At 42.4% G+C, this 27,790-nt stretch overlaps 1 protein-coding gene across 6 annotated transcripts in view; it reads right to left on the reverse strand.

Moving 5' to 3' along the window:
* The window catches only part of Stat92E (Signal transducer and transcription activator Stat92E), an 80,201-nt gene that overhangs the window by 7,223 nt on the left and 45,188 nt on the right, over positions 1-27,790 (reverse strand). For 3 of the 6 annotated variants that reach the window (XM_084606756.1, XM_084606754.1, XM_084606758.1), the window contains exons 18-19: positions 16,752-16,880; positions 11,881-16,608 (exon numbers count right to left, since the gene is read on the reverse strand). In XM_084606756.1, coding sequence (XP_084462882.1) covers positions 16,470-16,608; positions 16,752-16,880 — 268 coding nt within the window. In that variant the 3' untranslated portion in view covers positions 11,881-16,469. The other 3 variants (XM_084606757.1, XM_084606759.1, XM_084606760.1) reach the window with 3 other exon arrangements.

Here is a 27,790-nt window from a genome sequence, read left to right on the forward strand (position 1 = left end):
GCTACGCTGCCTATCGCTGTTTTTGCCATACAGCACCAGGTTAGTTCCCACAGCTTGCTGCTGGCTTTTTGTTCGTCTCTCTCTCTCTCACACACACACACACACACACACACACACACACACACACACACACACACACACACACACACACACACACACACACACACACACACACACACACACACACACACACACAAAGTGTTCTGCAACTTTATCGGAACCGTTTTGAAAAATCCCCCCCCCCCCCCCCCACCACATTTGCAGCTGTACAGAAAGCTTGCATATTGTTGACCTTATGTTGTGTAGCAAGTCTTACAGTAGTGTTTACTTTCTCTGGCCCCGAATGATGAGAAACGAGAACCGTCTGTAACAAGACTGAAGGAGCGAAAGATGCAACCGCCAATTTTCCGGTGAAAGGCAGCGGTGGCGCCATCTAGCATCATTATGAAAATGTGGCGTGCTTGCCTGACCACCTGAGGACAACGGCGAATTCCTTCAGTGACACCAGATGGTGCCACAACTGTCTTTTCCCGGAAGCTCGGTGCTGGTGTCTATCGCTCCTAAATCTCATCACAGGCGGTTCTGGTTTTTCATTATGCTCAGCCAAACCAGGCTGAGCATAACCAGCCAAACCAGCAACCACGATGAAACTTAATATGTAACAGAAGGGTCAACAACGCGCAAGCTTTGTGCATGGTTTCAGCGGAAATGAGCATCCAGTTGAGATGGGAAAGTTTTTTGAAATGGCTCCGATAAAGTTGCAGAACACTCTAAATAATGCGCTCTACCCTGCCTGTGTTACCTCTGCATGTAATATGCTGCAATATGTAAAATTCATACATTGCAAGGGCCTAATAATGCAAACACGGGGGCCAGCCAGTTGGTTGATCATACTGGGGAATACTGTGCTACTTGATAGACAGAGACAAGTGAAAGACGACACACGAATGAAGTGCAAATCGTGCGCCTCATTCGTGTGTCGTCTTTCACTTGTCTCTGTCTATCAAGTAGTGCAGTATTCCCCAGTACGGCCTAATAATATTCCCAGAAGATAGTAGTCTAGTTCTGTTCGTTTAATTTACCTGGTGCTAACTTTTTGTTCTTGTTTAATAGTTTAAGAGGAGTGGTATAAGAGGTTTTTATGCCTTGCAATCGCACACAAGCTAGGAAGGATGCTGAAATTAGGATCAACCATTAGACTCGTTAACAAGCACAGACATGAACGGGGCAGGAATTATTTTGTGTCTGCTCTCCATCGAACTGAGGTTACCCTGGTCAGGGTTTAACCTCACTATCTTGGGCTCTATAGCAGAACATCAAAGATGCCAAGCAATGCTAAAGATTCCAAGCCGTCATGGTAGGTAGTGTTTGCATTTCAGAAATGCTGGTGGTCCTTAAGTGTATAAAACAAAAAAAGCGAACAGTGCTAAGAAACTGTTGAAAGAAAATTTCCCACCACATAGACAACTACCTTGACGTTCCAAATCCTAGCGTCAGGCAAAAACTAACCACCTGATGCAGTTTACTTGTTTGTTTTTTTTCATTCAAGCCCGACAATGTCCACAGGAAGTCCAACATTACTTGCAGTGCAGTGGTTAGAGTTCGACAAATTACTGCTAGAACTGTATAATTAAAAGGCATATGCTTTAAGTGCTGTATTCCTAAACACTGTTCTTCGAATGCAGTCATTCCTCCCCCCATCAGATTGGTTTGTCATTACATGCGAATATACATGAGGAATTAAGCAACTCAAGTAAACACTAGCAGCGCTGAATTTCGACTAACTTCTTATTGACACATTTGAACGGCATCCTGAGGAAGCAAGAAGGCTTCTAAAATAAGGTAACTGCTTTCAACTTAGTTCTGCCCTGTCATGTAAACATAAATGCACATTATTGTTACAGCAACAATCAGTCATTTACATAAATCAGGTCGTCAAAGCGCTGGCTGGATCATGTCACATAGGTACGGGTGGTTCTGCATGCGCGAGAAAAATGGATCGCTGTACAGCGGTGAATCTGCGTACCTGATTGCCGCGATTTTAAAATGTGCAACAAATTAAGAAAAAAAAAAGTGATTGGTCAGTGACGGTTCTTTTTGGTTCTGGTTGGCAAAAACAAAGCATCGATTGAAAGCCAGCAATGGACGATTATTTTTTTTTTTTTTTAGGCTGAGAAGTTAGGTATGTCGTCCAAAGGAAGTGCTTTGGAAAATGCAGGATGCCTCATGAGTAGAGGTTTGTAGATATTCTAAATTTCTGAATAGTCTTCAAACGGTATTTGCTATTCGATTCAATGCATACCACACTTTAGAATTATTCCCGAAAAGTTCGAATAGTGAGTGTGCAGTCTGTGAACATCCTAACACTATGAAATTATGAATTTCAATTTGATCTAAACAGGTAGCAAAACACAGGCAAGAATTAGTGAAATTGGTGACTGGAGACCTGAGTGGCAGAGCACCATAAATTTACGATGGCACCATAACTATATAAATACAACAGTAGTGCGTTTATATCCAATTGCGCACAGACGATGTTGATAACGACAATGGCATTCAATGCACAGCGCGAGAGTGGTAGTTAAATATGCGGGCGATTGGTTGCGGCAATAGTATTTTTTTTTCCCACTAACAGTAACCATTAGCAAGCAACTGTAAACAAGCATTTACTGCATTACTCCAGCTTTATTTAATGCTTTGTAGACCCCACAGCTATAACAGATTATGATGATAATGGGTGAAAATTAATTTTTTTATCTGCAATATGTTTCTTTTCACAGCAGTACTGCCTCTTAATAATTTTGAAGAAAAAAAATCTTATTTTCAACTGGGCCTTCTACAGCGACGACTCATCCCTTCATCTATAACAACTTTGCAGTATCTGAATAATATTCTTTTCAATTTACACTCGGTTTTCAATATTCAGATTCACTTTTTGCCCAAAATTGTCTTGCTAAATTCAGTTCATTTATTTAATTTCAATTATTCCAATTTACTTAGAGTTGTGTTTAGCAAGGTGCCAATTAAACCAATTCTATCCTTTTATATTTCCCACTTCTTGTCACTGGATAAATTAATGCCACACTCTAGGTGTGGACTTGCTGGCTCGAAGCCAGTGAGAGCTATGTGCACTTCATCCAGTGGTAAATATTGGGAAACGCAGATGTGGAATAGAATGATTAAAAAAAATTTTTACTTGTTTTTATGATAGCAAACTTAAACATTTACCTGCAGAAATTTTAATGGCAATTTATGCCGTTACTGTTTTTAGGGCAGGCGTGTTTGGTTCGACGTGTGGGTGTGTTTATCAAGACTGCATTCACTATATTCAGTCCCTGTATTTAATAAATAACTTACCTGAAATTCAAATTTGTAACAAAACTGCGATTTCTTCACCAGGGCTTACAGCACACAGTCATCCGCTTTTATACGCTGCAAACCATCTTCAGTCAGTTTGTGAATGCTTCACTCACCATTTACCTTTACTTGGGGTGGGCTTTTCTTGTTTTGTACAATTGAAAAGAAAGTAATGACTGCTACATTTTGAAACTTTTCTGAGAGAGCATCTCTTTAACCTTCAGAATATATATTCGACTTGGAAGATTTGCAATTTCAAACCTCCTTTATTGATCATTGTTCACGGTGACATCAAGTGGAACAGGCAGTTTTTTTAAATCTTTATTTGCAATTTGTTAAAAAAAGTTGCATACTTCGTGATCTTCTTATAGGGCACCACATAGCAACAAGAAAATATATTATGCTTAGGTACTGAAAACCTCAAAAATTCATTAACATCCGTTAACAGAGTAGAGAGTGGAGACGAAGTTTTCAGAGGCTTTATTTACATTTATTGCAGACCAGCACTCCTGAAGGTTTGAACCTTTTTTTTTCTTTGAAACTATGAAGTGCAAGCGAACAAAATTTTCCACAGAGTGACTGCAATAAACAGCCTAAGTTAGTTTTTATTTTTACGACTAAAACAAAGAACATTCATGGGTGGCAATTTTATTACAAGTAGAACGAGGGAAGAAAACTTTTTTTTTTTGCTCAAAGTGCACGAGTCTAATAGTGGTTGTTTAATATAGCCGTTTTTATTCTCATACAAAACTGTAGGATCTTGCGCCTAGTAAATTTTAGGCAAAAAAAAAAAAAAATGCACGAGCACGAAAAAAATAAAAGTATGAGGACTATCACCAATAGTAAAATCTAAATCTAGGTTTGAGCTCTAACACAAGCTGCATGTATTTAAAGGTTATAAAATCAATAATTGGTTCACAGAAAGGGAAAGGCACAGTATCTGTCACTTTTTTCTGCAGACACCTGAACTGCACCATAAGGGAAAGCAGGAAGGTGGGAGTGAAGGTGGAGAGAAAGAGGAGTCGTAGCGGAGGGCTACGGAGTAATTTCGACCACCTGGAGATCTTTAACGTGCCCCGACATCGCACAGCACACGGACGCCTCTTCATTTCGCCTCCATAGAAACGCAGCTGCCGGCATTCGGAATCAAATCCGGGTACTCCGGCACAGTAGTCTGACGTCTTACCACTGCACCACCACGGCGAGGCAGTGTATTTGAAGGTTTGTTAGAAACTTTCATAGCCACAATGCCTTGTTGCCTTGTCCATGATTTTCAATGCTAAGCAAGTTGCTTTATGCTGCTCCATTCATTCGTCAAAACCCTTACCAATAAGTAGGAGTGGTACGAGGTACAGTGACACTATTCTCTTGCGGTGCCCTACTTACATGGCTTCACAGCAGTACACGCTAAGTGAGAAATTCGCTATATGAAAATGTGATTGGTTCCCAGAAAGGACTCGTTTAAACTGAGAGCGTCAGCTCAAAACTGAGCCCACATCCCATCTCTGCAGCTGAAAGTAAAACTAAACTTGGCAAACTAAAAGATGCATAATCCACAAAACAAAATGAAACAAATTCAGTTGTTAGATGTCACCTTCTGCAAATATTTTGTTTCTGCACAGGGTTTTAATTATTAAACACTGCTCAGCTATTTATTCATACGATGCGTGAAATTTTCACAGACCTTCAATGGCGTACGTACGTCATTGCAGAACTCTCGTTTTTTCTTTAGAAACTTTGTTCTCGAGCAAGAGCCTTGCAACCCTAAAACATGGAAAGTCTGGACATGTGAACCTCAGAGCTTATTGCCTCGTTATGCTCACCTTTTGTCCATTTTTGCTGCCCTTCTTTGCAGCGAGTTGCAGCCGGAATTTTCAAAAATAAAAAAATTGTCCAAAAGACCTAGCTGAAACCTCTAAAATTGTTGTGGCCCCACAAGGCCATCATGACACATCAGTCCAAGGTCAACCTGCCTTCGCAACCTTCACAAGCTTTCTTCAAATGCGCTAGTCCAATGTTGCAAAAAAAAAAAAAGTGGGGGTTGCTGTGTGTTGCAGCGATAGCCTCTGTAATACCGCCTTTTCAATCTACGGCACCTTGTACTTTTGGGCAGACACCAGGGAATGGTGGACGCCTAAAACAAACCAGGTCAGGGTCGTGTCTTTTTTTCTTGTGTATTGTACATTGGTTTATGAGAAAGGAAAGGCACATTATCTGTAAAGGTCACTTGAAAGTCAAATTTAGTGCCATGCCATAGTCCTTCAATACCGCTTTACGGTCATGAAACTTCTCCATCAGTTGATGGGAGAACTTGGTACGCTGCCCAAAGCAGCCACACGGCGGTGTTGGCTTCACTTCCTTGTTTCATTCATAGTGTCGAACTACAACAGACATGGATACGCGCCACCTGCCAAAAAGAGGTCTGTGACCTCCGATTTGACTCCTCAAATGTGTTTTTCTGATAAATATTTAGGCACCATGGATCATGCGGTACGATAAATTTGGGTCTTGTCTATGAAGAACTCCCTAAACAGACTGATGCCTGTTTCAGTTCCAAAAGTGTTTGAAGGGCTTCCACGCGATGACAGAACCACGTCCTTGTCAATCTCCTAGTGGCGTCATATTTCATTATTTCTGAAATGATGCGTTCATTTTTAGCTAAGTAAAAAAAATGTCAAAAAATGTCAACAAAATGTACATTTTTTTTACTTGGCTAAAAATAAACGCCTTGAAAGCGACAGTGCAGCGGAGGTAAAACATCTAACAGCCGGCATTTATTTAAATATTCTCAAAGCCCAAAGGCATTGTAGAAGGGAGCGGGAGGAAATTATACACTGCATAACACAGCCCAGAAGGAAACAATTACGCTTGAAATGTCATATAAGAAACGCTTTGTTGCGAAAAATAGGAACGGTGCAATAGAGTGCAAATAAAATTGACAAGAGAAATTACATACAGCAGCCATTGTAATGTCGACTAGTTGGTAAAAAAATTTACAGGGGTGAGTGCTTACGTGCAAAAATGCGATAGCATTGAGAGTTCAGTGCCTAGTTCCATTATGAATTCATTCTGCGTTTCACTAATTGCTCTTCTGACATCCGCAAATTTACTTTTACTTTACTTTCTTGCTTATTTTAGTAGCTTTGCTTCTTATCAGTTTTTCTTTCTAAAATTTCTGCCTCGCTGCGGTGGTGCAGTGGCTAGAACGCTCAACTGTTGTGCCTAAGAACACGGGATCGAATACTGGTCGTGGCGATCGCTTTTCAGTGGAAGTGAAGAATCAAGGCGGCCGGGTGGCGTGCGATGTCAGTGTACATTAAAGAATCACAGGTGGTCGAAATTTCCGGAGCCTTCCAGAAGGGCGTCTTTCATAGACCGAGTCGCTTTGGGACGTCAAGCCCCATGCACATCGCTAATTTGACCAAGGGGCGTTTAAATACCACGAGAGAAGCATATTACCTGCGCTTTTTGAGCACCAAGCACTCTTTCTTGCTATCAGCACCGCTGAGTGTGTGCTTCTTTGCCGACGCTTGTCAACCCAATGATGTGTTTATTTGGAAAACCATCCGCTGCTTTCCTCACTTCCGAACTGCCGTAACCACTATATGAGAGTTGTGAATACACTGTTCTGTATAAGGTGTCCACTTTTTTATTTTGCGCACGACCGCTGATGACAGTAAACACCTCGGTACATGCTGTAATGTGTACCTAAATGTGTCCAAATTTAAAACGATGTTATTCGATCCGGGTCGGAGAATGTACCGACAATGTGTCGTAGCATTTTCAACTTACAGATCGTGGAAACATGGCGTCAAAATGGTAAACTTATGTGCGCCGAAATGTACAATGATAAACTCAAAAGGCAAATAAATGAAGATGTTCCCTGCTCTGGAAGTATCGTGAGCGAGAATGCACTGTTCTGAATTGGATTAGCACCGCTCGTAGCAACCCCCCCCTCCTGTGTCAACGGTGGCACTCCTCGCAGCCTCCTTTGTCAGCAAACCAAACTTTGACGGGAGTTTCATGACCATTAGGAGTATTGAAGGACTCTGGCCACGTGAAGACCGGCTCTACCTAGAATAGTGAAGCTTTCGCTTCAAAACTTAGGAACCACGCAGCTAAAAGCTGCATACACCACCCAGTACTGGTCTGAATGCATGAACGCTTCCAAACAAGCATGACCTTCGGCATGCTGCACATAACACCACGACTCATTAAGGCAGTTGATTAAGTAGCTGCAAAAAACTTGATAATAAGTTGATTATTCTACGTGCAAGTTGTGAAGAAAACGTGCAGTGGGCAAGGCAACAGAAAAGATTATTACAATAGCAAAACAGTAGAAATCGAGGGGCTGTGTCGGACACACACAAATTATAGCCTTTTTTTTTTTTTTTGTGCAGTGTGGACTTTCTCAACACTCATAGGGATGACCACACCTGATCATGGCCAATATTTACGATTCAAACAACATATGCCTGAGCTAGTAGACGGACATTAAAAGAACAATGATGATGGCCCCAAGCAGCAGTTTTCTTCAGTGGGGCAATGTAAAGACCTAGTAGCGTGTGTAACCCGCTCTTCCCAATGATCGTAAGCCTTACTATTTCATATTAATTATCATACAACTCTATAAACACTGCATTTACACGACTGAAACTGAAGTAAATACGCCTCTACACTCGCTATGAAAGTCACAAACCTTAGCGTTTGCCTACAAGGATGCACAGTTAAAGAAGCGTCACGCAGATTCCAGGAATACGAACATATATCGAGACTGTGCAAGGATCGCTTTTGTGCACTCTAAGCCAGGCTGAAGTCCTATAGGAATATAACTATGATAGCTAAACCACGCCGGTGACAGCTTAGTTACAGGGGTGAAGCATCTGTAACTGTGTCTATCCTACAAGTAGTTTCACACTCATGCGGCCGACACGTCACTTCCTTCTGCACAGCGTCCACACTGTCACTGGGGCCGCTGGTGCCATGTAAGGAAGCTTCTCTACCTTGACACAGCTTACAAACTTGCTTCAATCAATTTCACTCGTGGTTGACCACAGTCATAGGTCTACAAGTGTATCATTTCTGCACTAATACAATGTTGCTGTGCAACGTACTTGAAAATGCTTTCTTCAAAAACGATGTTTACTGATGTAAAACACCCTGTGAATAAGACATTGAAAATTCCTGGCGACGCGAGAAATTTCTGCCCAGGTCACGTTTCGTTGCTTGACCAAACTGTCACATTTGAAAGAGGGCCGCATATTCAAGCTCTATTGCTAACCGCCTCATGATGACACACTAACTTAATTCGACGCTTCCGAGTGCAGCTCAAGTTGCCAAGAGGATGCAGAGCTTGAAGAAAGGCCACGTAAGAAGGAAAAAAAAGGCCGGAGAGGTGAGGGAAAGCAGAAGAGTGGGTGGAACATGTGTGCAGCAGCAGCAAGCAAGTGGTGCGACAGCCGTTACAAGACAGGGCTAAACTAAACAAAAGATAGAAAGTTGCTACCATACTAATGCTAAGGCGTGCTAAAATGATCTGCTGTGAAGCCAACATGAGTAGCACTGCAGGGGCAGTAAACGGGGTGGGAATATCTATGCGATAGTGGGGGGGGAGGAGGTTGTTCTGGCGATACTTGTGCAAGAGAGAAGAGAAAAAAAAAGATGAGAGCGAGTGGCATATTCCTGAGCTCACCTGTAGGAGAAGGAGGGGGGAGCTCAGTTAGCTTTGGTAGAGTAGGTCACGAGCTCGTTAACGTTGATGCTTGAAAAATCAACAGGCACATCCAAATCTGCAAGGTCCATGTCAGACAGGTTGTAGTCGAGGTCAGGCGCTGCCGACAGCCCCGCCCTAGCGGAAAGAACCAAGAAGAACAGGCATTAGGCGGGGTAGGGGCTCCGACTGCCGCTGCACCTTCGACAGCACCTGACCTCTTCCTGTTCACCCCCCTTCCTAGCAAATAAACAACCCCCCTTATGTTACCTTAAGAAATGTTCACAACAATAAGTGTGTGGCAGAACAGCACGGCCAACAAGTTGGGGGTCAAGGCAACTAACACTTGCTTGCTCTGCAATGCACATGTAAAGAATTCGGGGTAGGAAAGGGAAACGGAGAGAAATTTAAAAGGATAGAAGAGAGCGAGAAAGCACAAAGCTCGCACATTTTTACTCTGGCCTGCTTCTTGTCAAGACCAGTGAAGGCTAGCAGAGTGCTTGGAAACGGGGGGAAAAAAAATTCCGTGGTCGACTTCCTTGTCAAAAGAAGCAACTACACCACACAAAGTAAAAAAAATAAAAAGTCTTGCACTGGTGAGCTGATCCCTTCAGACTCTAGAAGAGTGTGCATGCATCCAGAGTGCGGACGTTGGGTTGACACGAAGTTCATCCAGTCTGTGACAGTCAACGTTTTTCCAAGAGGCATAGCATGCTAGCCTTGAGGAACTATCTTCCACAAGAGGAAGCAAGTGCTAGCACTTTGCCTTGACGACCTCTTGAGGGTGGCGACGTACCTGAATATATTTTTCTACTGTGACAGGTGCTGAGTCAGGTTCCAGCTTGCACAGATGTACAAATGTATGTAAAAAAAAAAAAATGAAACACTGAGCTAGGGCCAAACCTTAAGTCTCTTGCAAACCTTAGGGCAAGAGAACTTGCCGAATATGACCATAAAGCTGCATACTCTGCACATAATTGTCCTAAATGGCAAGGTTCACTAGTGCAGCAAAAGCAACAGCAGTGGAGTCCTCGCAACGAAGGCGTCGAGGTATGCCACAAGACCCAGACGAATGCCCAAGTAGAGTTCATCATTGAGAGCTATTTGCAAAGAAAAGAGCCAACATAACTGTTTATTGTCAACGCATGGGAGGCTTGCCAAAAAGCAAAGCACACAAATGATGGCACGTGAATTACAGTGCGGGTGGAAAACCAAGGAAAAGAGAAAGAATGCACTGCACAAATAAACAACTCTGCAACAAACTCTTCAAAAAAACGCAACAAAAAGAAGCAAATGTACAATGGGAGGGAAGACAGTCCCCGGCAATTCACATGGGAAACAGAAGCAGAAACAGCATACGGTGACTCCTCCTTGCTTTGGCAAATTCATGTATATATATATATATAATATGCACTGTGCTCGACTGACAACTAGCGTTACACATACACACACAGCATTTCGAAGGCTGCCAAGGAAAAAGGAAACAATGAGCAGCGGGATAGGTACAAACAACTGTGGTCACAGAGACATCACTCTCGGTCGTTACGGCAATGGCCACATTAGGGCAAAGCACACAGAAATATATACTGGAGAACTATTAGGCTCATTCGACAAGTATGGAAAAAAAAAAAACAAATCTCGGTTATCTTACACGATTTCATTCGGCAGTCTGCCATGATAATGCCCTTTCTTGAATGGTGACCTCCGTTGGATGTCCGGGACACTGCTTGTCTCGAGTTGAAGTTCAACCAAATTTAAATTCACTGACTCAGTACTAAATTACCTTCAACAACAATCACCATACAGTGATTACAAGTGGTTGCCGAGAGCCTATCGACTGTCGGTGCCGGTGGAAAGTGGGTACAACAACACGCTAACATTTCCGTACATTTCCACTTAGGAGAAAACTGAACTGTTTCATTATCTCTTGCGTTTTTACCATACTTGCGGAATGGCCATTGTATAATAACGGCGAGTGACTCGTCTTTCACTTGACATTCGCTTTCTTCATACACATCTCCACCAGCCAAATCATTCGGGAGCTATAGAAGATGCTATTAGGCAAGCTGCATGATAATGCAAGCTTGATAAGAACCAAACCAATGCTATTAAACAGAGCCCTCGTACTGCAGTTGATGGTTATTCAACTAATAATGCATTTTCTCTCTTGCCTTTGGAATGCAAGAGCAGCAGAAACACAGTAATCGTAATTAAATCCTTACTAACGACTTGAAAAGTATGCATAATTTTACGTTTGTCAATGCTAATTTGAATTGAAGAAAACAGTTATCACACTTAAAACAAAGATAGCCTGGCTGGCCGCGGCTACCAAGAATGAAAAGGCATTCCGGACAATTTGGCAAACGTAGAACTGTATAAAGAAAGTTAATGAAAGGCCCTTAACTTAAGGATGACCAAGTACCAAAGGTCACTCATACATTTTGATACATAGAGAAAAATATGAGGTCAAATTGCTCAAAGCAAGCTGCAAATTCTAGGATCCACTGAGATGTAGATGCCACAAAGGAGTTTTTTTTTTTTTTTTTTTTGCTTTTTCTTTAGTCCTACTGCTTGAGCAAACCGCTCTCACAACAGCACTACAGTTAGCCAAAGATCACCAAGTCTTTCAACTTGAATACTTTAAAAACTTGTGCGGAAAAAACAGAAATCAAGTGTGCGAAAAAATGTTTATAAGGAAGACAACTTTACTGTTAACAAACCAAATGTACTGAAATGTATGCCCTTAGTGCCAGTGACGATGAACGTAACAAAGAACAATAAAAAAAAGCTTGTGGAACAATCCTGGACGTTAGTAAAAAAAAAACGTCCCTTAATCACATTCAATGATAAGCTTTCTTTTTTCAATAAGCAGCAGAATAAAAAGATGCAACCTGCTTTGAAAAACTTGATCTTCCCCTCTGCGCGTCTCATCACAGCCCCACAATAACTCGGTCACAAGGAAACAACAGTAACATCTTTGTGCAATTTTTTTTTTCAAACAGCACCATCCAAAAGCCAACCACAGAGTGCTCAATTAGTTTTTTGGTTTTTTTTTTTTTTGTTACAGCATTAACAGTACAGCCTTAAAAAGGTCTACACTACAACATATACCAGTAAAGAAAGCACTTATGACTTTTGTGCAAAATCTTCACAAGGCAATGACTAAATATGCAGTGTCACATTAGATAACTGAAACATACCTCCAATTCTATGTATAGTACACTATATCATGGCATATTAGACAGTGTGGCAACAAAACCAGGACCAATGCATTTTATTATTAAATGAAAAGCTACAAAGTAAACAACGGAAGAGTGTCAAGCACTGAGGTGAACCATTCCCTAAATAAGAGTACTAATGTTAACACTACTGTGATGCAAAACATTTTTCGGTAGCTGTTCAGTGACAATAGATAATTAGAACATTCGGGTAATTGGAACATTTTTCTTGGTCCCCCGAAAGTCATGTTGACAAGAATTACTGCAGTGGCAAATAAAAGAGGTGATTCTCGCACAGCTTTAAATTCTCCTATGTAAACAATGCAGCACTGATTAGAAATGAACATGCAGATTCTTAACGGTTAATTGCAATGCGAGAACTAGAACACAAACTTCGAAAGCAAACCTTCGAACTAAAACGAGACAAATTCTTAAACGCATGAAACAAAAATAATAAATTTTAATGAAAAAAATTTCAGCAAGCTCTTTTGAAACAAAAAATATGAACCAACAAACAGAATCAAGCGAAAAAAAAAAAAGAAAGCTTTCTTTGCCTAAATTTGAAGGAACCCAATTACTGCAACAAATAGAACCTTATACAGAGCTGGGTGAAAACAAACCACCTCCAAACTTCTTTTCTTCACTGACTGTAAACAAATACCTTTTTTTGGAATGTTTAAGCAGAAACAGAAAAATATGCTCAACTGACAATGAATCTAGATGCTATGGATAGATCAGGGACAGCACATGCATGCTTGGAGAGGAGACAAGTCCATAAAAATCGCCACATCTATGCTCTCAAATAAGGCTCATGAACAAGAGATATACTAGCAGAAGCTTAACATTAATAGTTTAAATGCCTCTTCATAGAGAAATTAAACATCTGCTCGTCTGCAATGTCAATCTCCAGTAACAGTCAGATGGTGGCAGAAAAGAAGCAAGCCTTCTTTCTTGATAATGATGTGGACAGCAGAAAGCACCGTGCTCAAGTACAATACGTATAAAAATATGGTCATCTCGTAAACACGCGAGTATATGTAAAGTTGTTAGAAAATATTCGCTGCTGGCATCATGATGTGTCTTTTTTATAACCCTGGAGAGATGCTAGTGCCCAAACAATTACTGGATCGAACTGAATTGAATGGCCGAAAAATGCTGCCACGAATATACTGGCCTTGTTCAAGAGAGATCTCAGAGTAGCATTAAACAACTTCGCATAATGGATGGAGAGTTGGCACTAGCATTTTGTTTGGGAGTACCCTGTAGAAAGAAAGGCACTCTGTTTGCTGCGCTATCAACTATCAACTTTCTTATTGGCAAACAGTTTATTTCCGTGACCACAGATTTTTTTTTTAATGAAAGCTCTGAGCTCGCAGCATCTGTTTTTAGGTCTCAATTGTAGGCAAGTAAAACTAGTTACATTCACAGGCATAAGTTACCCTTTCTTTATGCATTAGCACAATGCTGTGAACTATCGCTACTAATTTTAATTCAGTGAGGTTCCTCAACGAATGCCGAAATTCTGACACACTAGCACATGTATACTTCATTTCAATCCAAATACAGTAAAAGGCCTTGTTGATACATATATTTTTTAAAAATGCAGAAAAATTCACCACTCAAATATGATCTGAACGCCCCAATATAAGATGTAAATGTTGACTTTAGCAAAACTGTATTTATTGACAATTCTACTTTCTTGATATACTAACTGGCCCTTCTTGCAAATAAGGCTCCCCAGTGCAGAAGCAAGAGGCAAATATGGCTGAAATCTCTGCGCTGTTTACAGATATGCATCCTCTTGCACTTGTCCACTTAGAAATCAGTAAACAAAGATCGGTAAATGAGGAAAAAAAAATTGTACAATTGCCCCTGCTTTCCAGGCATAAACCAAGAAGTCACACGAGCCAAGAATACATCAAAAAGAAAGGTTTTACTGTGTTGCGGCGTCGACTCTGGTAACCCGGCTTTCTTTACGAAATCCGATTGAAAGCTTGTGTTCTGCCGTGCGAAACAAATTCCTTCGTCTGTCTCAATCCTTTTCACAATGCTAATCTTCCAGCAGTCTTTTATTGGTCTCTGTGGCAAGTGACGCGCTATCGCTAAGCTTTGAGAATACTTGAAAATATTACTAACCCTTTAAATTTTCAAATAGCTAAGCAATATACATCCATTTCATTTGTTGAGAACAGCATATGCTTAACATTATTAGAAAAAGAACGTGATCTCAAATTCTCGAATAGTAAATAATAATTGAAAGTTTCAAATGTGGCTCGTACACCACATTTGGACCTCTCATATAGCGGGACGCAGAATCTGTTTATTTGCCTTCGTTATCAGCACTGAAAGATAATTATTCAACATATAATGAGACAATCATTACACTAGCATATTTAGTGTTTCTTACCCCCTAGTCATAACTACTGTTGCATGCTCTGGATCTCATGCAACTGCTGAACACAAATATCCACACAAGTAGCGAATATTACTAAAATTATTCTGGGTCACATTACATTTATATTTATCACAATTCAATTAATATTTGATTTAGTTTCTTTTACTACTCATATTCGAATAAGTTTTAAAAAAAATGCTCTCCGCCCACGTTTGAAAAACATTAAATATTTCTCAAATTTTGTAGAAGAAACAACTCATGGACAATATTATGAAGAAAACTTCCTTTCCTGTACATTTTGAGAAATACAGTAGCTGACATACAGCAACAATACATCTGAAAACGGCTTCACACTCTTTACATCTTCAAGTAAAAGAAAATCCCACCAATGTATGAACTGCATTAGTTGCGCGAGTAATGCCCAGTTATTCCTCCCAAAACAATAGAAAACAGAGGTGTTCCCCCCAGATAATGCTACCAGGGGTCAAAGATAAAAAATGACCGATTTTCACTACAGATTGTTAATAAGGTGTGAATAATCTTCTGCAGGCATTCTAGATTGAAAGAGGGGTTAAATATACACCTTCTTACACACAGCGTGCACCAGAAAAAAAAAAAAAAAAAAAAAACTATTCAGCACATACAATAGAGGTATATCAAGCCGTTAACAACATGCTTGCATAAATTTGTTTACTGTTGGTTTTAACAAAAACCAAAGGCAGAAAGTGCGCCATTCACTGTGATCAATGACACTCGATCATCCACTGTTAGCATGCCTTTCTACTAAGAATGCAACATAAAACATACAATGCAACTTATAACGATTACATGAGTACACAAAGCTTCTGCTGGCACTGAACGTGCAAAACTCTGAAGACAACTAGACCAAACTTGCTACTGTGTAGGGAAAAATAACTGCGTGTTCAAGGAAGTACATTATGTCCACTTACAATAAACACATCTGGGAAGACACCAAAGGATTTCCTTTCCACCGCTCAAAGGAGTAAGGAGAACACAGACACTAGACTGCAACTACGTCAACTAGAGGTACCCACCAACAAGAAATGACCGCATACAAACATAATGCAATGATAACGAGAGAGGGGAGGGAGCAAGATGAGGTAACAGCTGGAACAATGTAGAGATATGCTGTGGCTAAAACAGAGAGTCCTACTCATGCTACAGAAAATAACTTCGTCAGTCTAAAAAGCAAAACCAGAGGCATTGACAAACCACGTGAGAAATGTTTCCAAAAATATTAGCAAAGCTTAAAAGAAAGGGGGGGGGGGGGACGTAAAAAAAAAGCTGCTTCAAAATGAAGTCAAGGAATGACCGATACAAATGAAGGGATGAAGAACAAATAAAGATGGGAGATAAAAAAAGAGCAACTAATGCCACTACGACAGCACTCGCAATACAGTGCTTTGCAATGCAACAATAAAAATACGCAGCACACAGGAGATGCAGTAACTACTGCGGAAAAACAAAATTTCCTCGCAGTCTACACAGGCCAGGAAGGCAAAAGAAATGGCTTCCTCAGAGCACGCGCCTCCTGGAAACTTTTTTTTATGCAGCCGCACATCCCAGCTGGAGTGGTCGGGAAAAAAGAAATGGGCGGTGGGGCGGCCACACAGGAATGCAAGTGCTTGGTGACAGTTCTGACCATTTGTTTCTTTTGCTCACAAAGAACCGCACTCCTCCAGCAAGCTAAAAACGTTCGGAACAAGCCAGGAGGAGTTTCTGGGGATCTTCGGGGTCGCCACCGGACATTCCCAGCAGTCTCTCTTCATCACCAGCGGCCAAACAGAGCACCATTAGGGAGAAAGGATGCCATCGCTGAATGGTTCCTCCTTTCGGGTCCACATGCTTGGTGGAATTGGTGCCGTGCTTTTGAGGGAGGAGGAGGGATGGGAAAAGTTGTTGGCCGGCTATAGGATAGGATACAGGACACAGGGCTATAGGATGGGAATTTCAGGCATTGCAAGAGATGATATAAGGGAGGGAAAGATAAGGCAAAAGGGAGGGGAGGGAAGGGACATGTGAAGGGCAGGCAGGCAGTAAGGGCACTTACTGCATGGCCTGGTCGAGAGAGGAACCATCGTGGTAGATGCTCGCTCCCGCATCCGGCGAGTGCGGGTGGAAAAACGACTGGGGCGTCGAAGGGTTGCTGTCCATCAGGTTACACCCACTCGATGTCAACCTGTGGCGGCAGGAAAAAAAAGACAGCATAAAATCAATACCGTAGCAGTCTGGGCGTGCAGCGTAAAATCGCTGTTGCAGTTGCAATGAAATCTTGCACAAAATGAAGTCTGTTGCTGCCTTTTTATTTTTTAATCGTCCACCGGTGCAACCAAAACATTTTCAAACGTACAATGTTCGCAAGTTTAAAGAATTTCATGTCACACCAATATCAACAAAACTGAAAGGTACGTTCTGCCCATCGGCTTGATGAAGCACTAAGCCAGACTACTGCTATGATGGCTAGAAGGGGGCAGTGTGACGGGCGACATATTCGCGCCTTGCGAGAAGGAGGTGCAATCCGCGATGAAATTTCCCGGCGCCGCAAGGGGCGCTGCAGCGCTCTGGTGTGCAAGGAGAACCAGCCGCTGCCACGCGATCAAGCGCAGCAGCGCGGGTGTGGCCAAGGTCTGCAGGGGATGCATGGATTGTTCTTGTTTGCACGTGGACTGCGAACGATTCAAAGCTGGGAGTCACATGCACCCCAGTGATCCTCTTGAGGTGCAAAGTGGGCGATTTTGTGCTGATCCTGCGAGTAGATAATGCTGTGCGCACTCATGGCGCAAAAGCGCGAACATGTTTTGTACCTGAACGCAGTAGCGAGTGCAGAGCGTGCAAAGCCGAAACACTCTTTTCAGACCACCTAAAGATGCATCTTAACGCGAACTGGTGTACCGAAATATCAAACATGCTGACAAAGAGCTGACGACCAATTGTGTCTCATTTGCAAATGCATGCTAAGTCAGGAGAACTTGTTCGGTAGAGGATACTCGGGGAAAATCTTCACCCAAGACCTGCGCGGTTTCCCCGTAAGTGTCAACTCCCCTACTTTCTATAATCTTGCCCGTCCACAGAAACAGAAAAATAGTCCAGCTCAACTTATTTATTATGCTATGCCTTTGCTGATCAACAGCTGAAAATAATATTTTAATATGCTGGACATGTTTATATTTGAGGAGATGTTGGGACTCTTATTCAGCTGTTCAGGCCACAATAATGTGGGTGAAACAAGTGATAGCCGGCTTATCTTTTACGTGGCAGGATGTGTGACACAGAAGTTTAGCAGCACAATTTTTAGCCAGAATCGTAATTCTGGCTTCGAAGTCACCCGAGCAGCAGCTGAATGCAATTAAGATCCCTGTGCACGCAACAATTTGACAGAGGAGGCTTATTTTACAGCCAGGGACAAAAGTTTGAGGGATATGCTGGCTTGTGGAAAAATTTTTTTGTGTGTGTGTGTGGAAGGGCAATTATGGAGAATGAAATGTGTGGAATCACGAGGGGACATGCACGCCCCATTCACAGGAAAAAAAATATCAGAAGACAAACTAGCGAGGCAACAAAGTAATAAATGTTTTCCCACAAATCCTCGTCCCGCAAACTTTTGTTCCTGGCTGTGCCATAGAACTGTGCCGACAGCCGTTATTAAGGCAGCAGGCAGCAGGCACTAAGGCAGCATTCACATTTTTTGTTAAAAAAGAAAACGTTTTATGCTTTCAGTGTGCATGATTTTGTGCAGTTTCTCATGGGATGCGTGATCACATCGTAAAGAGGTTACTGTAAAATGTTTCCAGCTTGTGGTGCTAACTTAGGGTTAATTTTTTTTTTTTTTTTTTACCCTTTGAATAAGGGCAAGGCTCTTCTTCAAAGGAGCGCTAGAAACATTTAAATTTAAACAGAGTGAATTCAGAGCAGAGCCATTAATTCATTGTTTGCTCGCTCTGACGTCTGCATCTCGATTACTGTTGTATTACTAATTTGCTAGTACTTTTTTTTTTCTGTGGCCACTCATTATATTTGCGGCTGCTGCAGCCGAACTCCAAAGCTCGGAGTCAGAGTTCCGAATTGCCCGTGCTCGTTGTCCATGCTCACTTGCGCTTATATTAAGCCTTTAGCGAGAACCAAGCGCATACAGAGTTAATTTTCTGATATGCATTCTATTAAAGCCTGCTTTTCTTAAATTGCGTCGCTAAGCTCCTCTTGCGCGCACTGATGGAGAAAACAAAGCATCTTTTCATCGCCGATCTGCAGACATTTAGTTATGTTTGCATCGCGCATCAGAATAAAAAGTCAAACGCAACGCAAAATTCACACGACGTGCGCGCCTGGTGCCCTGTGCCGCCCATTTAAACAGCTGTGATGGCTGCACACCAGTTGCAAGTAGCGCCATCTATAGGTTTCATTGCTCCCCTGTGTGCCTCACCGGCTCCCGTCCGTCATACTGCCCCCTTCTAGCCACCGTACTACTACACTCAACAGCTGTGCACTGCAGCCTGAGAAAGGCTTAGAGTATAAATAAATATATTACTATAGTAGAACCCATTTATAGCAAAAGTCACTGGGACCAATAAAAATCTTTACTATACCAGGGTCTTTACTATATCAGGGGTTGGTGATAACATGGTCCTGAAGGTTTGGTAACTGAATAGCTACTTACTGAACACGTCTTGTTGCTCAATGAAAAAAACACTCAAATATCTTCCATCTCTCTCTTATAGTCTTTCGTCCCATTTTTTCAGTTGTAAGATTTTTTTGTTTGCATCTTATGGAAGTATTTCTTAAGCATCAGGGCAACGTGGCTATGAATACAACTGAGTTTGATTTCGTGTGAAAACCAAAGCATTGCATGAACACGGCGTCATCTTCTGCTGTTTCTGTAGGTAAGAAGGCAATAGATTAGAAATGCGTGCAGCAGTCGAGTGCTGCAAGACCTCACATACCGCGCCTTCAGTTCTTGCCACTGCTGCCTTGTGCTGCCCAGTGCTGTGAATGTTCGGTTGCTTCTCCCCTTCCCTATTTCTCGCTGCACTTTTACTCTTCTTTACTTTCTGAACGAATCGCCCCGCCTTCTTTCCATGCTTGTAGACAGCTTTACTTTTTTTTCCCTCTGCCCTGCATGCTTTCCCTCGCAGCTTTGTGAAGTTGGCTTTTCCTGAGTGCTACTAAGCCTAGTGGTAAAGCCATTAAAAAAACTGGGTTTTTTACTTTTCTTTCTAAAAAAAATTGCTTCGCGATTTTAGGTAGCGCGCGTGCGGCGGTGTCATTCGTGGGAAGGCGTCGCCGCTGCCAGACGCTCTTTACTATAACCAATTTTTATCAAAGATGTCTTTATAGTAAAGACATCTTTGATAAAAATTGGTTATAGTAAAGAGCGTCTGGCAGCGGCGACGCCTATATCAGTCGTCTATGGAAGATGAACTGGGAATTCAGTTCATATTACTATATCCAAGTTTTTACTATATCAGAGTTTACTATAGCGAGGTTCTACTGTACCTTAAAGTAAGGCAGTACAATTTTAATATAAGGAAGTAACCAGTGAGTAGCAACACTGCTGTGCACAGACTTCTCTTGCATCCTCTTCTGTGCTTTTGTAAATCCACTGTAAATCCAAATTCAAATCCATTGTAAATCCAAAGGCACATGAATGCTGGTGTCCTTAGGACAGGGCTGCTTTAAGGTAGGCTGAAGCAATAGTGAACAAATCTCAACATCCAGTGTCCATGTAAACAAAGGCACAAATGTCACAACCCCCCCCTTTTAAAAGGCTGTGGCAAAATGTATGTTGGATGAGCCTAATAACTCTATTTTGGGGCATGTTAAACTGCAAACAGAATAACACACCAGCATCATGGTTAACCTGAAAGCATTTTATAAATAGTAGTGCCTCTGGGTTTAAGCACCTCAAAATGCAACCTAGAAAGGTAATAGACACCACGTGGGAAATTGTGGTAGACAAGTTTAGAAAAAAAGATTAAAATATTTCTTTGGTGGATTAATGAGCAATGATTGCTTAAATGTGTCTCAAAAGGCAACCCAGAAGACAGCAAATGACCAATAACATGTATGGAGTAAATATTTAAAAAAAAAGAGAAGAATGTTGAAAAGTACAAGCAGAGGTGAGTTTCAGGCTGCTGTCACATGCATTCCAAAGGAGCTTTTGCCGCTCAGTGGCAAAAGGGGCCGTACGTCAACCTCAAAACAAGTTTTAATTTTATTTATTTACACACCTCAAATGTTTAGAATAGGGGTATTACTACATTAAGGAAAATGTACATGAACTTTGATGAGAATGCATCTCTCGTTGCCATCGGTCATGTTCCGTTTTCCTGTGTTCATCGGCTTTCATCGTACATCGGCATCCTCAAAATGTAACGGGGCCGTTTTGTGAAGAGGGACGTTCCTGACAGTGCGCCAAGAGAAGAAATTAGTGGAAGAACAGTGGGGAGGGGGGGGGGGGGGGGGGCACGTTCAGGACACAGTGCCCAATGAGTGCTAAGCAAAACAAGCAGCAACAGCCTGCATGAAAGGAGAGTCCTACAGATGTCTGCACACCGCAGCCGCGTGATCTCACTACACCTCCGCAGCCAGTCGATGCAAACTGATTAGCGCGGCGCCGCTGCCGTTTTCTCTCTGCGTCATCGGTGCACCGTTTTAGCTTAATGTGAAACCATCATCAGCCCCTCTGCATATAATTGTCTGCAACCGTTGTTGGTTGTGATGGTTCTGAAAGATAAGCTATCACACCATGAATGGGCACAGCGCAGCTCCTTAACATAAGACATGCAACTGAGCGCAATACAAATGGATCAGATGGCGTGATGTTTGGCCAAAACTGCAGAAATAACTCTTCCTCGCCAAGTGCACTACAAAACTGCAGAAATAACTCTTCATCGCCAAGTGCACTAAGCGGTCGGCATTTAGTCAACATCGAAGGCAAGGCCAGTGAGCTTCTACATCTACGGCGGCTGCGCACCGCTCCCAGCTGTCGATGAATTTGCTGCCTATAAGGAATGATCGACCACGACGTCGCCACGAGCCCAAATCGACATGACCTTCTTTAGCAGGCCGAAATCAATTATCGGAAGATTTAAGACAATGATCGTGTAATCGGAAAGTTCAGGTAAAAAATTCGGAAGTCTTTCATGCAAATTGGAGGGGTTGGCAGGGTATGCAACTACCTTGCAAACTGTGGGTGCATGCACACCATTTTTTTTTCGAGTGAGCTCCTGCGGGCTCAGGGCAATATCAATTGAAACTTTAAGAAATTATACAATGAGCCAGCCTGAGTGCACATACTGTCCTACCAATTTAAAAATCAGCTCAGAAAAGTACTTTCTGCTGAAGACACTGAGGACGATACGAAGTTGGCCTGTATCAACAGAGTGACATTCCAACAACAGAGAGAACAGTTGCGCAGAAAATGGAGCTTCCGTAGGCTAGAAAGGACCAAGTCACGAAATACAGGTAAACTGCAAGTGACCACTTGCAATAACAAACTTTGTGCTCCCCAGATCAGTGGCCAACCAGGCCTCAGTGTGAGCATCGCGAGTTTGAGTTCATGGCGAGAAAAAGCCAATTCGGTTTCCTTGCCCTAAAAATTTTATTTCCATTATTATTTTTATCTTATCTTTTGCAGTGGGACTGATGTTAGCATAACCGGGGAGAGCACAGGATAAATTTCTTCTGCGAAAAAATTACTGAATGAAAGTCGTCCAAGCACCTCTTTTAAACCACAAAGCACGCACTTGCTTGTGTGCACAATTTCTGCCCCCAACAGAAATTGGTCCGCGAGAAACGCACTCAATCGAGGACAACCATCGTCCTTAAGTTGAAACAAAAAGGTCTCATGTAGCCTTTTCCCACGTGACAACAGAGCTAACGCACAACACTCTTAAGACATATTTAAGGAATCTCACAAAACTTGGAGCACACACGCATGCACGCGTTTACACATAATGAGAAAGTAGATGCAAGCTAACAGGCAGAGAAGACGCAGGACGAAGGGATGACACGAAAATGTCACCGTAGAGGCATGCAGCAAAACTTGGGTATGTCGTGTAGCTGGTTAAAGAGTGCAACCTCGGTGCTCAATGTGTCAGTGGGTGCAGCAACCTAGGCATGCAAGCAGCGCTAAAGTAAAGCAGCAACTAGTGCGTTGACCTTCAAACAGGGTGAGTTATACTGCAGTAAAATTGTAGAAATTGCGCACCACAGACAAGCTGCATCAACTGTCATCGAAATGCTTGCCGCAACAAGTTCCTGGCCTATGGCTAGCCCACATAGGCCAGACGCGGTAAAGATACGAGAAAGATTTACGTGTCCTACAGAAATGGTGTCAACAAGTCCCTGAGCCCCACTATGAGGCAGTAATTCTTGGGCACTGTCACAACCCAGAGTTCGAGCAAACGTTATACTGGTATATCACTAATCTTCAAATCGGTTGTTGAGCAACATTATACTGGGATATCACTAATCTCAGGTCAGTATATTTCAGAACAAGGGAAACAGCTGAATGCGGTGCGCGCATGCTGCGTGTGCTGTTATGCAAAGCATCTGCTCGGTGCAGTCGAGGAATACCTTTGGAAGGACAACTTACATGCACGGCTTCAGACAAGAAATATACAAAATCTATAAAAAAGAAAAAAAAGAAAGGGAGAAGGAGGTCTTGTAGGACAAGAGGCACCATACGAATCACCAGGTGGAAAAAAGATACAAATAAACAGCTCACACTGAGAACACCACGGAAACGACCACCACACATGTGCACAAAGATGCACGCCTTCCAAATACAACCCGCGCAGGAGAAGAACAGGTCAGGCCAAATGGCCTTCGTGCAGAAGTGGCTACTAGTTATCACACATACTGAATGGCCCACGTTTAAGTATTAAATGGCTAAATTAAAACAAGCTCAACAAAACTGCTCCAGTAACCAACGAGTGATTGAAAGAGGTCACCACAAATCAGTCAGCAGAAAAAAAAAAAATTTCGGCCAAATTTGTCTGCAACAACCCACAGCGTGCCTAGCTAGCCGCTGACCAGGTTTCATTTTTTTTTCTCTCATGAAAATAGGTTGGTAAGACAACTATCATGTTACAACAAAAAGTGCAAGAAACACCACCTGTAGTTCTCTGTATAGACATATACTGATATAGCACAGCAAACAGGTGTTTTTTGTATCTCAATTTTCAAAAGGCAATCAATGCGACAACTGCTGTGGCAAGGGTACAGAACGACAGTGCATTCCTTGTGGAAAGCAGCATTACACCAGAAATACAGCCCTCTTTGATATTGGCACATGGTGTTATGACAGCCGCACGAATATCCAAAATTTTCAAATAAGAAATTGAATATCGTCCTGCACAATTCGGTGAACTGCTAGATAAAATAGCAGCGCATATTCAGAATTATTGACCCGAACTATTATATTCCTCGAATGCTTTCAGATTACTCTGCAAAAGTTCCTTTTACAGCAACAGTAAAAATGGAGATCATGCTCTCCGACCTCAGCCCTGAAGCAAAGCGGAAAAACATTTGATGCTGGCATGCAGTGACCACTCTGCAACATTTAAAAGACAAACGGCACTAGAGGCCAGTATAATAGCTCCAGCACAATGGCAACAGCAGGCATGTCGGATGCATGCAGCCACGAACAAAGTGGGGAAAGTTGACGCATGCACACCGTTATGCCAGTCAGTGAACACTATAAAAAAATAAAAATAAAAAAAAAAGGAAAATCTAGTCAATACACTATATTCAGAGCCCAGTCAGCTCCAGAGTGGCAATATGCAAAAATTTTTCACGCCTATTGCACTGCAAAGCTATGCGAGCTAGAACTGTGCAGACCATTACACAGCAAAACGCACATTCTCCTAGCTTTGACCGGGCACTGTGCAAAAAACAATGCCGCAAGTTACTGTACGGGTGTTCTGAATACCAAAAGTGTTGTACAAATAAAACCAAATGCCAATCACAAATTTCCCGCCATTGTGCACTGCATCTGCTATATTCACCACATCCATCATCCTTGTCGGATTCACTGAAGACACTAAAGAAGACCACGGTTGTGGCGAAACCACACAAGTTCATGAAGTTGCGCTAGTTCACAGACCCCCCACCAGCTTTTCAAGCACCAGCGGTTTGAAGTAACACGCTACCACGAAACCGCAGCTCACTGGCCCCATGGTTCAAGAAAAAGCGAGAAGTGCAAGTGTTTCCTACAGTTTTATGATGTCTATCAAAATGCACTTTTAAATTTCCCTGGCTTTTTCAGGTTTTTGCTGAATATTTCCCTGACCAATGTTCTGAACAATAATTTCGACTACAGTCATCGAACAGCAATATACTGCATAGACAGACATTATGCACGATGCAAAATATTTTATTTATGTAACGCAAAACAACTAATCCGCTATTAAAGAGAAAAAACATTGGCCAGCTGCTTTAGAGAATTAACTTCTTCAAGGTGAGAAGCCTGCAACTGTACATCGTCTATGACCTCTTGCAGTCGGGCGTTGGCATTGCAGACCATTTACATCACTCTTGACCTTTCAATCACGTTTTGTGAACACTTCTTTTCACGAAAGCAAGTCTTTTGTGGAGCTGGGCATAGTCAGTTGGGACAGTTTGGGGATCTTGCGAAGGTCATTTTCCCAAGCAAACCCAATGCCGAATGCGGCAGCAGCAACCACCAGGCTTCAAGTCGATCCTAAGTAGCTTGGTGGACACGTTGGTAAGCTCGCAAACCTCCTCCCGGACGATTCGCGCGAGCAATGACTAACATGCGATCCAGTGCAGGGGAATGAAAGAGCACCACAGGCTTGTCTGCCCGAAATTCTGCCAGAAATGGTTCGAGCTCCGCAGCAATTGAGAGCATAAAAAGCCAATACACTAATAAACAGCCAATACCATTTCCAGGCAGCATCTTGACCCTTACTGCCTTTACAACAATGCAGTAGACAGCACATGTTGGCGTCTTCCTCGCTTCTTTTTAACATTCCATGAACGTCCCTTGAAAGTATGGACCAATGCCATGACAAATAGTGCATCCAACTGTCTTTTCCAAGCTGCACGTTGGTGGCGACCTCACACATAGGGAACATCAATAGAAACAGCGAGGCACAGGCTGCCGCTGATCCAAAAGATCCATGGGTCATTACAGTGCTCAAACACCACATGATCTCTGCCTTTGTAACTTTGTTATTCAATACAAAACTGCCCACTGATGTCTCCACACAGGGGCTAAGCGCTTCTATAGTGGTGATAGGACGCATCTCTGGAATGCTACAAGCCCTAGCATGCCACCTGCGAACGAAGCATCCATTGGCACAGCGAAAGGAGAGCCGGTATTTGTCGCAGAATTTGCATGTGCAAAGACATCCGGGTTTGTCCAGTCGATGTTGAAGGAGCATTTCATCGACAACGACATCGTCGCTTCCACACATGCTCACTTCAGGAGCACCGCGAGAACTTTCAAACCGAAGGCCAACATGCATGCGGTAGGAGAGATCGTTGAGTGCATGTAGAGCGCAAGTGCCCAGTTGCCATCGCGGGAAATGCGAAAACAGCGATAACTAGGAACGAATGGAGAACTATGCACGAGCCTCTGAGAGAGGGCAGCCCCAATGGCCGGCACGTGGTTTTTACAAAAGTTTAAAATTGAAGCTGACGCTCGGCAGCAAGAGTGAGGGGAAGGTTTATTACACAAGCGAGTTTCTTACGCATGCAAATGCACGCAAATCTTTTTCAAAGGCACTTTTGTTATGACACAAATTTTTTAAAGTTTCTTATAAGTTTATTCCGCAGAGAGCCTGCTATAATGTAACCCCTCAGTAGGTGAAATAAGTTGTTCAAGTAGTCACAGTCGAAACCTGCAACAACGAACATCAGTATAACAAGATTTCCACCGCAACAAAGTATTCCCGACTCCCTGGCCGAAAAAAGGAAAGCAATTATTTTAGCTCTGCAATAAAAACGAGCCAACGGTTCAAAATTGCCTATAGTATTTCCAAGTAAACGGGTGTCAAATCAACAAGCTTCTACTGTACAACTAGTTAGGGTAAGGTAGCCATCAAAGATTCAGACCATGAGAGAGTTGTTTTCCAGCTTCTATTGAAATGCATGCATTTTTTCTTCTCGACCTGACATTTCAATACAACGTTTCTGCAAGTATTGAGATCATATTTCAGCAAATCCTACCACCAAGAAACAATAATTTTTTTTTTCCCTACTGTTTGCCAAAACATGGATGACGTAAATTAAAAATACGAAAAATTTCCTCCCAGTGAAGCCCGGGGCATAACGACGCTAAAATAGTGCACATGATGTTTCAACATCCAGGCTAACGTTCCGACCTCCACAGCAACAATGTCTAAAGCATCCGTTTAATTTGCAGGCACACAAAGATCTACTGGTTGAGACAGTCATTTTGTTCCCTTTCTTGTATAATCGTGATGCTCATACTTGTGTGCTTAAGGTAACTCAGGCCCGCCCATCTTACCCTGTCGCGGCGCTCAGTATTTAGGGCGCTGGAGGACGTAAATTTGGTCCCTGCCACGGCGGCTGCTTTTGTTTGGAGTAAAAAATGCAAGGTGCCCATACACTGTGCGATGCGAGTGCACGTTCAGAGCCCCAGGTCGGAGAACCTAGTCGGAGAACCTAGTCGGAGAACTGTTCCAAAAACAAACACTATGCGCTGGCCACAAAGCCCGCAAATGTCAGGAAGCACGGCTTTTAAAAGACTATAAACACTAAAATGCTTTGCGATGAGTGGCGCAATCAAGCAACCTACCATTGAAATTTCTTCCTGTGTGAGAAGTCTGCAGTGTTTTAACTAAGCCCTAAAATATGTGCAGTGGAAGTCTTGTTCCTGCAGTTCACAGATGCCGAGTAGAGAATCCTTGCAGAAGCTGCAGAAATTGTGCTCATTTCGTAGAAAAACAGCGAATGCAATGCAAATACTGGCCGGACAGCCTGCACCGAAGGGATGACATGTGGACAGCGTCAACGCTTTGTTTTAGACTGAAGCGAGTTCTGTTCAGCAAATGAAAAAACATCTCTCTAACTTTCAGTTAGGAATTTTCAGAGGTAGCAAGA

The sequence above is a fragment of the Amblyomma maculatum genome, chromosome 6 (genome assembly GCF_055883805.1).
Source record: "Amblyomma maculatum isolate TAMU_Amacu chromosome 6, ASM5588380v1, whole genome shotgun sequence".
In the NCBI taxonomy this organism is placed as follows: Eukaryota; Metazoa; Arthropoda; class Arachnida; order Ixodida; family Ixodidae; genus Amblyomma; species Amblyomma maculatum.